Source organism: Natrix helvetica (genome assembly GCF_964273705.1).
Source record: "Natrix helvetica genome assembly, chromosome: 4".
NCBI lineage: Eukaryota > Metazoa > Chordata > Lepidosauria > Squamata > Natricidae > Natrix > Natrix helvetica.
Window position 1 is genome coordinate 69,018,377 of NC_138550.1, and position 13,903 is coordinate 69,032,279.

The 13,903-nt window shown below is 41.1% G+C and overlaps 1 protein-coding gene across 1 annotated transcript in view; it reads left to right on the plus strand.

Annotated features, from left to right (window-relative positions):
• The window catches only part of POLR3F (RNA polymerase III subunit F), a 107,928-nt gene that overhangs the window by 66,039 nt on the left and 27,986 nt on the right, over positions 1-13,903 (plus strand). The window contains exon 5 of the mRNA XM_081950500.1: positions 13,366-13,478. Within this exon, the coding sequence (XP_081806626.1) occupies positions 13,366-13,478 (113 nt within the window). The remainder of the gene's footprint in view (positions 1-13,365; positions 13,479-13,903) is intronic.

Below are 13,903 nucleotides of genomic sequence, written 5' to 3' on the forward strand. Positions count from 1 at the left end.
CTCTCCCCCTATGAGAGACCCATCTAACTGCTCAAACCCCACAGGTCGCCTCAACTTCCTAAGCCTTTTTATGGTAGGCAAGCTGATCACACACCAGTGCACCATAAGTCCAGTAGGATGATGAGAATCTCCCTAGCTCCCCAGGAAAGTGCAGACAGCTCTACTTGAATAGTCATTGGGGAAATAGGACTACTTATCATTGGTTTATCTTCCCCTTCACTCTCATAGAAAATCTCTTCCCTTCATTGGAGGATGGAGAGACCTCGACAACCTATTGAGCCACTTTGGTTCTTTCCTTGGGTTTTTGTTCCAGCTTCTTTGCCTTCAGCTTACTTGGAGGGTGACAGGTTGACATTGGATGTGGGGCAGGACAATCTACAGCTCCTTTCCACACTGGAAACATGCTCCCACCCCCTGAGGGGGTGGGTTTCTCTCTGGTTCCTGGAATATTACTCTTGCTTCCTCGACCAGCTAGTTGTCTCTCCACAGCAGAATTAGGTCGAAGATCTTGACCAGTATGCTATCGGTAATTCATTAAATCTACCTTCACCTCAGTAGTTAGCTGGTACCAGTCTTGGAGTAAATGGAGTACTCCTCTGGGTAAACAGTTGTAATATAGTTCCTTGTTTAACCAATTTCAGAACTGGTAGACCAACATGTGCTCCAGCCAACTTCTGACTCAAGTGACTAAGCTACGAAATTCCTGAATATATTCAGCCACCGGTCTCTTTCCTTGTTTAGTCGTTCGTAGTCTTGCATTGGCTTTCCTTGCTTCAGCTGGATCTTCAAACCAATTCCGTAGCTCATGCATGAAAGCATCCACATCATAGAGCTCCTGGGCTGCCCCATCATAAGGGGGCACCAACCATTCTGCTGCTTCCCCTTCCAGATTCACTGAAATAACATTCACACATGATTCATCATCTGGGTATCTATCTACATCTTTCTAAATAGTTCTACACCTGGTCAGAAAATAAAGCAACTTTTCTGGTTGGCCGTCAAACATGACTTTAAGAGGAGGAGCCTGGGGATCATCCCTCACTAGTAAATAACCAGGTTCTTGGCAGCACTCCCTGAGCCCCTCTCTGATCAGATGGCTGAAGACCAGGGGATGCTTTCAATGGGACTGCAGTGGCTAGAATATGGTCTCTCTGCTGCCCCCGCTGGATAGCTCCTGCCATCCCAGACCAGAGTGAAGCTACTGGCTATCATGAGGATAGAGATAGGGTGGTAGAGTAGTGAGTCAAACCTATGACTGACCCTCTTGAAGTTTTCTCTCAGTTGTTCCCCTGAAGACCTGCAAATCCTCTGACTCACCCCATTCTGCAGCCCTCTTGATCAGCTTTCTTGCCCAAGCCTCAGATAGAGCCAGAGGAAACTCAGCTTCTGCTGCCTTCCTGAGGCTGCTGACCTACGTAGTTCGGGGTGCTGGGTCAGAAATCTCCATTTCTCTCCATCCTCCAGCAGTTTGAATTGGTTCTAGCATTCCAGCGTTTTGCTTTGGATGATCTCCTGCCAACAAGTTGGTCTCCCCTGTCTGGATTATAGTTGCTTTCTGCAGGAGAGGAGCTTTCCCTTACGGCGACCCTCCATCAGTCTTCTTGCCCATTGCAGAACTCACAATATGCCAGCACTACTGAGAGGGAAACCCAGGTAGGCTGCAAGGCATATGAGAGTTAGTTTAATGTCAACTTCCACCTCGAATATCCTAATAAAAGTCCAGAATTCTTTTCATTTCTGAAAATCTTACTGTTTATTGAATACAAGGCATGGTGAAGGTGATGTAAAACTAACTCTAAAACCTCAAAGCATCTAACCAAAACATATAGCAATATCTTTCCCAGCCAAACCCCTCAGATGTCCACGTAGTTCAAGGAAACAAGTTCTCTTTGTTATGGGAACCATCTGCTATCATTTTCATACTTGCTAGAATGTCCTTGAAAGATTCTCAGACTGCTAAGTCTCAGCAGGCTTCCTTGGAACTGGAGAGGTTTCCTTTCTCTAACTCACCAATTCAAAATAACAACCCCACCTCCTTTTTCTCTAATGGCAAGATGAAAACAAAGCAGCACGTAGCTGCTAAATTTCTCTCAGATTTGGATTTTCCCAGATGTGCCAATATGACTTCGCTAATAAAATGGAACTTTCCATCCATATAATCCTTCCTAATGTCTGTCCTAGATTGTTGAAGTCATCTCTCTTAAAGTCTAAAACATTAATTTGACTGTTTAATTACCTCTGCTTGCATTGTGTTAAATTCCACTATGATGTGGTCACCCTCCTCCAAAGTTCCTACAACTTCCACCCAATAAATAATTTCCTGCCTTTTAGTAATAATTAAGTCCAGTATACTGTTGCTCCATAAATGTAGAATGTCCACAGATTTAGGATGTATGCTACATACAATAAATTAAGACAGAACATTTTAGTATAGTAGTTCTTTTTAAAATTAGATAATTAATAGAGCCCAAGTATACCGTAAATGAGATTTTTCTTAAAAAATTACTTTCCGGGCAACCTCCATCAGTAACCAAGAAAGAAACCACTCAACTCCATTTTTCAGAATTAAGAGTATTTTTACTGGTTATGAGTAGAAAGCAGCTAGCAAAGCAAGATCTGAGGCAAAAGCACGTGCAATCATAGATATCAATATGTGACCCAACTCCCTCCCCCTAGTGATCCCAACCCCCAGTCCAATCCCCACACCCCACAGGTGTCATGTGGGCTGCAGTTTCAAAACCCATCATCAGGTTGGTATGTTGGATGGTTGGCCTTGGCGGCAATTCCACTATCTGCAGCATGCGCAGTACATGGTGAGAAACTGACTCCCTTCTTCATTCACTCCTGTGCTTGCTTTCCCTCCCAAATACCATATATCTCCCTCCCCTCCCCGTTTCAATGGCAGCCGAAAGCGAGCAGCAAAGCAGAGGCTGACAATTACTTGGGAAGATAGAGCAGGAAGTAGTATTACATATTTGTTGTAACAGAAATTGCAAAAATGAGCAAAAGATTCAAGTGGTTGAAGATATTGATAATCTTTTGAAGATTACATATAATCTAATGAGTCAAGACTACACACCAACCATGCTTCACCAGATGCCAGTCTACTATAAGCAATGGGTGGAGGGAGCTGCGGGGAGGTAAAGGGGGGGTTGAGATGAGGGGAATAAAAACTACTCTTTGTACCATCTTGTGAGGGCTGCTGGCTATTCCAAGGTTAGGGAATGGAATGTGAGACCATCCATTCTGCCAAGCCAGGGACTGTTACAATTTGATTAAATGTACCGTATTTTTCAGAGTATAAGACGCTCCGAAGTATAAGATGCATCTAGCTTTTGGGGAGGAAAACAAGAAAAAATATTCTGCCTCTGCCTCCCAGCAATTTGCCTCCTTGCACCAAACAGCAAATAGCCTGTTTCAGTTTCAGCTTCAGCACAGTCTGATTAGCACAAGAAAAAAAATCTGTCTCTGCCTCCCAGCAATTTGCCTCCTTGCAGCAAACAGCCCGTTTCAGTTTCAGCACAGCCTGATTAGCACAAGCAGCTGATTGTCGGGACTCCACATGCCCCATTTTCAGCCTCCACATCCCGTTTTCTGCCTCCGTGCGCCCCATTTTCCACCCATTCTGGGCGGCGAGGATTGGAATGGGTGAAAAATGGGGCACGCAGAGGCCAAAAATGGGGCACGCGGAGTGACAATAGGCAATGGCAATCCCTGCAGCCTGAAACTGCTGATGGTCGAGAGGCCAATCCAACCGACGATCAGCTGCTTGTGCTAATCAGGCTGTGCTGAAGCTGAAACTGAAACAGGCTGTTCGCTGTTTGTTGCAAGGAGGCAAATTGCTGGGTGGCAGAGGCCAAAGGGTGGGGGCTGGAGGGTGGGCGGAGCTACATTCGATGTATATTTTCACCATCTTTTAGGGGGGGAAGTACATCTTATACTCTGAAAAATATGGTAATTTGACACTTTAAGATTACAGGGGAAAGATTGGGAGAAGGGAAAAGTTAACCAGATGCTTTGAGCAGGAAACTTCAGATCCACTTTGCTACCCTGTAACCACTTGGCTTTAGTAAAGTGTACTTTTGTTAACAATGGATTAAAGAGTCTTTTCTAACTGACCAAGTTGGTGCAGCTGATATTAATGGAATAAATATAAACAAATTGATAAAAAATGAATTTCTTTAGCAACAGCATTCTTCAGTACTTCTATTGTAAAATTATTCTTCACACTTTCAAACTTAACATAGAATCATAGATTTGGAAGGAACCTCTGATGTTATCTAGTCCAACTCTGCTTAGTCAGGTTCTGCTAACACTTTCTGAGCAGATGCTATCTAGCCTCCATTTGAAGTCCTCAGTGGAGGAACACATGCCACTTCATACAGCAGATTAATTGTCAGTTTTAACCATCATAAGTTTCTCTTAATATCAAATCTGAATCTTTAGCCCATTGGTTCTAGTTCTGGCCTCTTGCGCAAAAAGTGTACAAGTCTACACTTTCCAGGAGAGTGAAGACAATTTAAATATCTGAATACTGCTATTGAATTTCCCCAGTATTTTCTTTTACAGGCTAAACATAACCAGTTCTTTTAATCATTCCTCAGACCCCTTTTCAGTACCCTCACCGTCTTTATTGCCCTCTTTTGAATTTGCTGCAGTTTCTTGATGTCCTTTTTAGATGGCAAAAAAGAGACACAAAAATAGACATATTCCAAGTGCATCCTGAAGAAGTCAGAAGTTGACAATCACTTTCTGTGATCTGTCCTCTCTGTCATTAATATATTCCAAAGTAATCTTTCCCTTTCTACATTTGAAATAACCATCATTTTTATCATTAATATTATAGACCACTGGAAGGAGAAACCTATATCTGAACTATCGATATTTGTTTAAACAATGCTCCATCCACCAATGAGACTTAAATAATAATAATAATAAAAAAAACTAGCTACAGGTAACCCTCGACTTATTACTATAATTCAGCCCAAAATTTATATTGCTAAGTAAGAAATGTGTTGAATCTTGCTCCTTTTTTTGACCTTTCTTGCCATATTTGTGAAATGAATCACTGCAGTTTTTACACAGTCACACAGTTGTTAGGTGAATCTGAATTCCCAATTGACTTTGCTTGTCAGACAGTTGCAAAAGATGATCACAAGTCCAGAACACCAGAACCGTCATAAATGTGAGTCACTTGTCAAGCGTTTGAATTTTGATCATGTGACCATGGAGATGGTGCACTGCTCATAAGTGTGAAGTCACTTTTTTCAGTGTCATTGTATCTTTGAATGGTCATTTAGCTAATGGTTGTAAGTCGACAATTTATATAGTAAAAACTACCCAATATATAAAAGGGTAACTACACACATAATTATACAACCAAAGTGAGATTCCATTCTATGGATTAAATGCCTAGGGAAAAAGTCAGATGTATTGCTTGTGAAGATTTGTGGTGTTTTTTTCTTGATAAAGAAGCCTTTTACCAAAATAAGTGATTTTTAAATATTTTTCTATTTATAACTTATTTTTGTTCCTCCTCTTTTAGTATCATCATAGTTATTAATTTTGAAGAATATTGAGGAATATTAATTTCTTCATACAATATTCTTTCATGAATCTGTCCTTTTTTATTAATTTGTATTTGTATTTATTAGTTTGTCAAATATGTACAAGATAGTAGGTGTAAATATAGATATGGACATGAATGAAAGAAATGAATACAAATAAATGGGGACAGTAGGAAAGGGCTGGTGCCTCTTACGGATATCTTAGGAATGCGGTGAAGTCCACAGTAGACAGTTTAAGGTTGAAGCTGTGAGGGTTAGAAGATGTAGAAGATGTAACAACGTAGTCAGGGAGAGCATTTAAGACATTGACCACTCTGTTGCAGAAGTCATATTTTTGCAATCGAGTTTGGAACGGTTTGTCCTGAATGTCAGTGTTCCAAATATCATCCAGAAAAAGATCAGAGTCCAAGGCAGAACTATCCTTAAACTTCCAATTTAATAAGAGAGACATGTTGGTACATCTGTGGCAATCCCGAATCTGAAATTTCCTTGGTTTCCACCCAGTTGAAAGTTCATGATCCTGTCCCCACACGCACAAGTCCATCACATGGTCCAATCGTCCACTGCCACGCTGGCATTTCCACCCATCTAGTTCCGGTCAGGTGCAGAGGTGCGGAGACAAAGAATGACCTTGGGCTTCTAGAAAGGAATGTTCTATTATGACAACAACACTTTCTATAATTCTACTCCTTACTATTCCCCCTCCCAATTACTACACTAATGAAACAGCATTGTAAAATAATAGAGTGTGGCAGGCCAAAGATCCTAAAAGGAATATAACTGCAGGCCTGACAGGTGGCATCTCCTCAGAAGAAAAACGTTTCTTGAAAAGAGAATAACATAAAAGTTAACATAACAAAATTACCCACCTCTTCCCCCACCCAGGGGGATCCGTTGGCTTCTCAGGAAACTTCCATGGAATTGTTTTACTAACTACTCCACTTTTAGGTTCCAGCTTTTCGCCCAAGTAGCTTTGGACAAAGGGTAACACTTCCAATGCACTAAATACTGTAAGCGACCCCTATACACCCTGGAGTCAACTATTGTTTCCACCTCAGATTGTGTTTCCCCTTCTATCACTACAGGAGGGGGGAAAGCATGGGTGGATGGTCTTATGCTGAACCTAATTACTGGCTTCAACAAGCTACAATGAATTTCTGGGTCAATTTTCCCCACACCTCTGGGTAGACTGAGTTGAACCGTAACTGGGTTAACTATCTTCACTATCGGGAATGGACCTAGTAATTTTGGACCAAATTCCTTGCTAGGCATTCTTAATCTTATGTATTTGGTAGACACAAAAACTTTGTCCCCCACACGAAAGAGGGGTTGGAGCGAGCGATGTTTATCAGCTTGCTTCTTGTAGGCTTCTGCCGCATCTGCTAGAGCTTTCTTCATACTTTCCCATCCTTTCTTTAGAGCAGTGCAGCACTCTCAAAGAAGATAATTATCTTAAATTGAAGCAACAAATTGCAATAGATTTGGCGAAATGGGAGAATCTTCAATTATCAATGATTGGTAGAATCGCAACAATCAAAATGAATATCCTACCTAGACTGTTATATTTGTTCCAGACTATTCCAATTAAGTTGGGGAAAGGCTATTTTGAAGAATTAAATGAAATGGTGTTGAAATTCATATGGCAAGGGAAAAAAGCAAGAATAAAACGTAAATTGTTACAAGACACCAAATCAAGGGGAGGGTTGTTGTTGTTGTTGTTGTTGTTGTTGTTGTTGTTGTTATTATTATTATTATTATTATTATTATTATTATTATTATTATTATTATTATTATTATTACCCAATTGGGAGTTATACTACCAAGCAGCTAGTTTGATGTGGATCAAGGAATGGATAATGCTAAGAAATGCTAGGCTTTTGAATCTAGAGGGTCATGACCCGCTGTTGGGATGGCATGCATACTTATGGTATAAAGGAACTAAAAAGCATGGTTATTTCAGAGACCATTTTATAAGAGAGGCTCTGTTATCAAATTGGGAGAAGGTTAAGAGGTTGCACTACTTGAAAATTCCAGTCTGGATATCAACTATTGAAGCTTTTTCATATCCAATAGTATACAAAAGGGAAGAAACAGTTAGATATGCTGAATTATTGAATACTGAGGGTGAACTTAAATCTATACAAGAATTGAAAGAAGAAGGTATTGAACTCAATTGGTATTCATATGTGCAAATACATTCTAGATACAATGAAGATCAAAAAAATGAGGGCTTTTATGATAAACTGACTGAATTAGATAAAATCTTAACAGGTAATGATGAAAAAGTAATTAAAATTTTTTATGATTATCTATTAGAGGTGAAATTATATGAAGAACAAGTGAAAGGAACTATGCTAGCTTGGGGAAAAAACTTTGGACATGGGATTGACTTAGAAAAATGGCAAAAATTGTGGACTCAAAATTATAAAATGACAATGTCAACTGCATATAAAGAAAACTTGTATAAGATGTTTTATAGGTGGCACTTATCCCCATCGAGAATAGCAAGAATTTCGAAGAATAAGTCTGAAAAATGCTGGAAATGTCAACATACGCCGGGTACATACTACCACATGTGGTGGACCTGTCCTGAAGCTAAAAGATACTGGACTAAAATACACATGTGGTTGGAGAAAATGATACATAAACATTGAAACCAGAACTTTTTCTATTGGGAATAATACCAGAAATATACAATAAAGACTTGAAATATTTGATTATAAATGTCTTAACAGCTGCTAGAATTGTATTTGCTAAACATTGGAAAAATGAGAAAGTACCAACAGAGGAAGAAATTGTTCGGAAGATAATGGACTGTGCTGAAATGAGTAAACTTACATTTGAAATTAGAGAACTAGAGGATGAGCAATTCTATAAAGTATGGGATTTGTTTTATCAATGGTTGGATAAAAAAACCTGGAAATGAATTTTTTTCCCTTTATCTTATCTTATATGTAATAATAATAGAAAGCTATACTTAATGTTGGGAAAAAAATATTTTTTCTTTTTTTCTCTTTTTATATGTGTTAAGCCTTAACTATGAAACAGACTATCTACTTATACGATATAAGAATAATAAGGTATTTAATATATAAGAGTGAGTTGATTTAAATTGTTAGGTATGATTGTAGTTGGTAACTATCTTATAATATAAAATGGAATAATGATGACGTAATGAATAATGGATATAAATATAGACTGAAATATTTAATGATTACATGGATTGACAAATAATAATGGAAAATTATGATTGGAAATTCTATGGCTAATGGAAAGTAGAAATGTCTTATATGAAGTAATGAGTTTTTTTTTCTTTGACTTAATCCTTATTCTTATCTTTTAGAGAATGGTGATATAATTTTATAAAGACTTATTGTTACCTAGTAGATAATTATGGATGTAAAGAACCAAGGGTTGTCACAAAAGAAAGAATACTAATGGTAATTTGAACACACAATGCTCAATGAAATATTTAACTATGGTTAGTGACCTTATCCTTAATTGTAAAAACCACTGCACAAAAACTCAGAGACATGGAGGAGGGAGGTTCTCTAAGCAGCTCAGGCATGGGGACAAATTCCATGCCACTGGTAATCTGGAAAGGAAGTAATGCAGTGCTGCTGTTGACCGTGTCGTTGTACGCCACTTCAGTGAAGGGTAGCAAATCTGACCACTTGTCTTGCTGATAGTCTACATAACACCGGATGTATTGTTCCACCACTGCATTGGCTCTCTCTGCTGCGCAGTTCAAAGTGGGATGAACATCTGAGCTCAGTTCTTAAGTGGACCCAATGGATCTCAGGACCTCTCTCCAGAACGTGGCTGTGAACTAGACTCCGCGGTCTGAAATGATCCTCTTGGGCACTCCATGCAGGCAATAAATGTTTTTCACAAACATTTTCACTAATTTCTTTGCGGATGGCAGCCCTTAGCAAGCGATGAAGTGTGCCTGCTTCGAAACTAAATCAATAACTGTAAATCATTAACAATAAATGATTACTTTATACCACTGCTGTCTGGCAGTTCGACAATGAAGTCCATTGCGACCTCTTCCCATGGTCAGCTAGGTCTGACCACTCGTTGTAGTAGTTCAGGGGACTTCTCAGGCAGTGTTTTCATTGTTGCGCAAGTAGCACAGCTTTTTACATAATCTTCCACCTCCGTTTTCATCTTTGGCCACCAAAATTGATGCCTGGCAAGGTGGAGCATTTTTAGGAATCCAAAGTGGCCTCCTATTTCTGCCTCATGACTTTGCTATATAACTTCCAGCCTCAACCCTGTGGTGATGTACAGTTTGGACTCCTTCCAGGCTAATCCATATTCCATCGTTAGGATATCCTGGTTATTGTTGAGCCACTGGTCTGTTGGGAGCGCCAATTTCATAGCTGTCATCAGCTTATCCTGGTTTTGGTTAGTGACTTGGGCTGTCTTTTGGTGAGAGGAAGAAATGATGGGGTGAACAACTTTTTCCTTCTTACTGTTGCCCTGCAGTTTTCTCAACAAAACATCCCCCAACAAGGTTTTTGGTACTTGTTGGATCCCTGGGGTTTTTGTCTCTGCTGCAGGTGCTGCAGGTTCTGGGCTCTTGGGTTCAATCATCCCTGGGTGGCCCTTTTCCTCCACCAGTGGTAGCAGCCCAAACGCAATCATCAGTTTTCTACCGCCGTCTTCCCACTTCATTGTAGGCTTCCACTTGTCAAGCCATGCAAGCCCCAAGATAATATATTCCAGCGTCTCTGGAGCCACAATGAATCTGAGAAGCTCATAGTGGCGGCCCACTTGTAACTTTACCAGTTCAGTTATTAGCGTGGCCGGGGGCCCTCCAATTAGCGTTCCATCTGCCTACTCAACCCGAATGGGATAGGCTAGAGATCCTGTACATATGCCCAGTTGCTTTACAATCGACATGCTGATTAAGCATCGAGTGCAATCGGTGTCCACAAATGCTTCAACTTCCCCTTCCACCCCTGTTTTGGATACTTGGAGGTTGACTTGGAAGGTGAAGGGGCGGATGGGTGCACTAACCATTGGGTCGTCTTCGGCCTTTCCCCTCCTCCGAGGCCTCCCCATTGGTAGAACTCTTTGTCACCTTAGGTTGGGGATCCTCTCTGAGGTTGTTGGCCCAGATGACTCTTTCCTGGTGGCATAATGGGTCTGGAGCTCTTTACTCTTTACTGCTGTGGCGGTTGATGCGCACATTCGTGGCATTGGGGCTGGAGCCAAGCACTGTGACGTTCTGTGGCCAAGTTGACAGCAACGGTGGCATTTTATTGGCCCCCACGAGGGAAGGAACCTAGTTATATCTCTAAACTTAGGAACCACCTCATCACATTGTTCCGCTATCCATCCTGCAGCTTCCCCCCCATTCATCCCTTCTTCCATTGTGGAGAACTCCTCTCTGTAGGAAGGTGGGATAAGAACCTGTTGGGGCATTGCAGGTGCACACTGTTCCACCATACATCCTGCAGTTTTCCCCTCATTCATCCCTTCTTCTATTGTCAAGAACTCTTCTCTGTAGGAAGGTGGGGTAAGAACCTGTTGGGGCATTGCAGGTGGGGCTGGACTCGGTGGAGGGGTCAGTCCCTGGGTTGGCCACTGCCCAGTTATCTGCCATGGTGTCATCTGAAGGAGAGCAGGTGCCCACTGGTATCTCTCCCATCCATGACCTGGGAAGAAAACCCATTCTGAGGTTGCTTGATTGACAGGTTGCAGGCCAACCATCAGTTGCTGGTTAGGGGAAGAAATGGCCCATGTTGATGGCCAAGGTGGTGCCCACTGGCATCTGTCCCATCCATGACCTGGGAAGAAAGCCCAACCTGGTGGTGCTTGATTCACAGGCTGCAGCCCAAACATTGTTTGCTGGCTAGGGGGAGATGTTGGCCAAAATCCTTCCTGCTGGCTGGTTTGAATTCCCCATTTTAACAGGGAATCTGTCTTCAATTCAGTTGCACGGTAATGGGTCATTTCATTTATTGCTGTTTGGAAGGAGTCAAAACCTCCACTCCAGTTTTTCCCCCCAAGCCTTGGCTGGGGAAGGAGGGAGAGCATCACTCACGTTTAGCTGCTCAAATTGATCTGGGACTTTCATTCTCCAGCCGTGCAGTGAATTAGTTTTCCCAGCCCCCTCCGGCTGCATCTTTCCAGATGCTATTTATCTGAAAATTTCCTTTCCCACAAATTCCTTTGCTGCTTGAGAGAGAGGTAGAGAAGCATCTCATCTCAGCTTCTTATCTCAAAAGGCTTTCTCTTAATTGTTCGCTGATATTTTACGCTGACCCGGTCAGCGTTGGGAGTCAGCACCCCTCACTAGCCTCGTGCTGGGATTTCTGGTGATTTATTTTTTAGATAGATTTGGGATAATGCTGCTCCTGATGATATTACTTAGTTTGGGTAATGAAACTTCTTCAAGAAAACAAGCAAGCTCAGAGAACACCAAAGACCCCTCATAAATGAATGTGCAACTCATTAGGTTGAATATGGAGTGTCTTGAGTGGATTGCCTGTGCCTCCAGACTCCCAAGGCTTCCCCCACCACCACCCAGCAGAGTATGTCATGCTCTGCTTACTACCACTTGGGGTCCCCAGAGCTGCTTTGGCCCCTGTTCCATCATCTCCATCACTGATTGCTCACTTATCTTTTCAATATCTCCTTTAGGCTTTGTCTGCATCCTTGATTGTCAGGATGAAGGTGTGGGGAAAGATACATCTCATGTTTTAGCAGTTTGTCTTGTTGCATCTTCCCAAAACTCCGTTGGGCAAAATGAAAGAGAGCAGTGTTTCTTTCGGCTCTCACTGCAAGCAGTGCCTTCGCTTTTGTGAGTTGCCAAGTTGCTTCCCTTCACTTGATGAGGAATCCAGATTTAAAGGACTTCTGGATGAGTAGCTTTTCTAAAGCAGAGGCCAGATTCTGCAGGGAGAGGGACTCCTATATGAGCGAAACATAATGAATTGCTGCTGGTATTCCTCTTGTAGTATTTCAAAAATTCCCAACTGAGGGCTTCGTGTGTTGTAGCTCTGTAGCTCAGTTGTAGTAAAAAATTGCCACCATTATCTAGCAACAGGAGCTGGGCTAGCTTCATAAGCAGGTTTCCCTGGGAGTAAGATGCACTGGGTTGGAGAAGTTTATGCTCTGAGCAAGTTCAACTCTTGAACTTTAGAGCAGTGATGTCCCTTCTAGGTTGGCTTTTGAGAACTTAAAGGGGTGTATGTTTCTCTCTTCCTCAACTGCTGCAAGTGCCTTCCTTCCTTGAGGTCTTGGAAGGAAGGCTAGGGCTTAGCCAGCATCTCAGAAAACAATGGCCACTTCTAGAACTTTAACATATGGCCCAGCAATGAAATATTCTGTCCTCCTTCTGTACCCCAAATACTTGAGCTGTGAAGATCTTCGAAAAGTGAATGGTTGGTGATGAGGAGTGGGGAAGAGCAGAGCATATGGAGCTCAGTGGGCTGGCAAAGCAGGCCTAATATCTGTGAGGACTCGATGGGGTAGGAATAGGCGGGGGAGTGGGTGCTGCTGCAGAATATTGGCTGTTGGTCATAAGAATGAATGGCCGTAAGAGTGCTGCAACTGGGTTGTAAGTACCTCTGGGGGTGTTGTCATAACTTTGAACTATTATTACTAAGTGACCTATCTTAACTTGAGGAATATATGTATGCATGTATGCATGTACGTATGTATTATTTAATTATTCAGTTGAGGAAAAATAAAAAGTTTGGGAAGGAATATCCACCATCTACAATGTAATCAAATATATGATATGTTACTCAGGTAATTTTCATCTTTCTTTTTAAAAAATCAGGTATTTGGAGCAGAGACATCAGATATAAAAGCAATCTTCCATTAACAGAGATCAACAAGATCCTGAAGAATTTGGAAAGCAAGAAACTCATTAAAGCTGTAAAGTCTGTAGCAGTGAGTACATCTATAATTTTCAACTAGCTCAGTGATCATCACGTTTCTTTTGAACAGCACTTATTTTTCAATATTATATTTGCAGTATTTTTACATTTGCAATAACCTTCCAACACTAATTGTTCTTTTTATAAACTTTTTATAAACATTACAAACTTTTTATAAATTGTATCTCTTATGACATTATTGGCTTTTCTTATGATTTGGGGTAATTTGGAACATGCTTTTTGGTAATTTCACAAAATGTATTACAACTGTTTTAGAAAGCCATTTAAGGTGCACTAGACAACTCTATTGGGTCACATTTGTTTTCACATATAATATAGATTGGCATTCTTTTAACTCCCCTTACAACCCACATCAGGACCATCATAAAGTCATTTCTTTCTCCTTGATTGACCAATGAAATTGTTTGCCACTTTGCT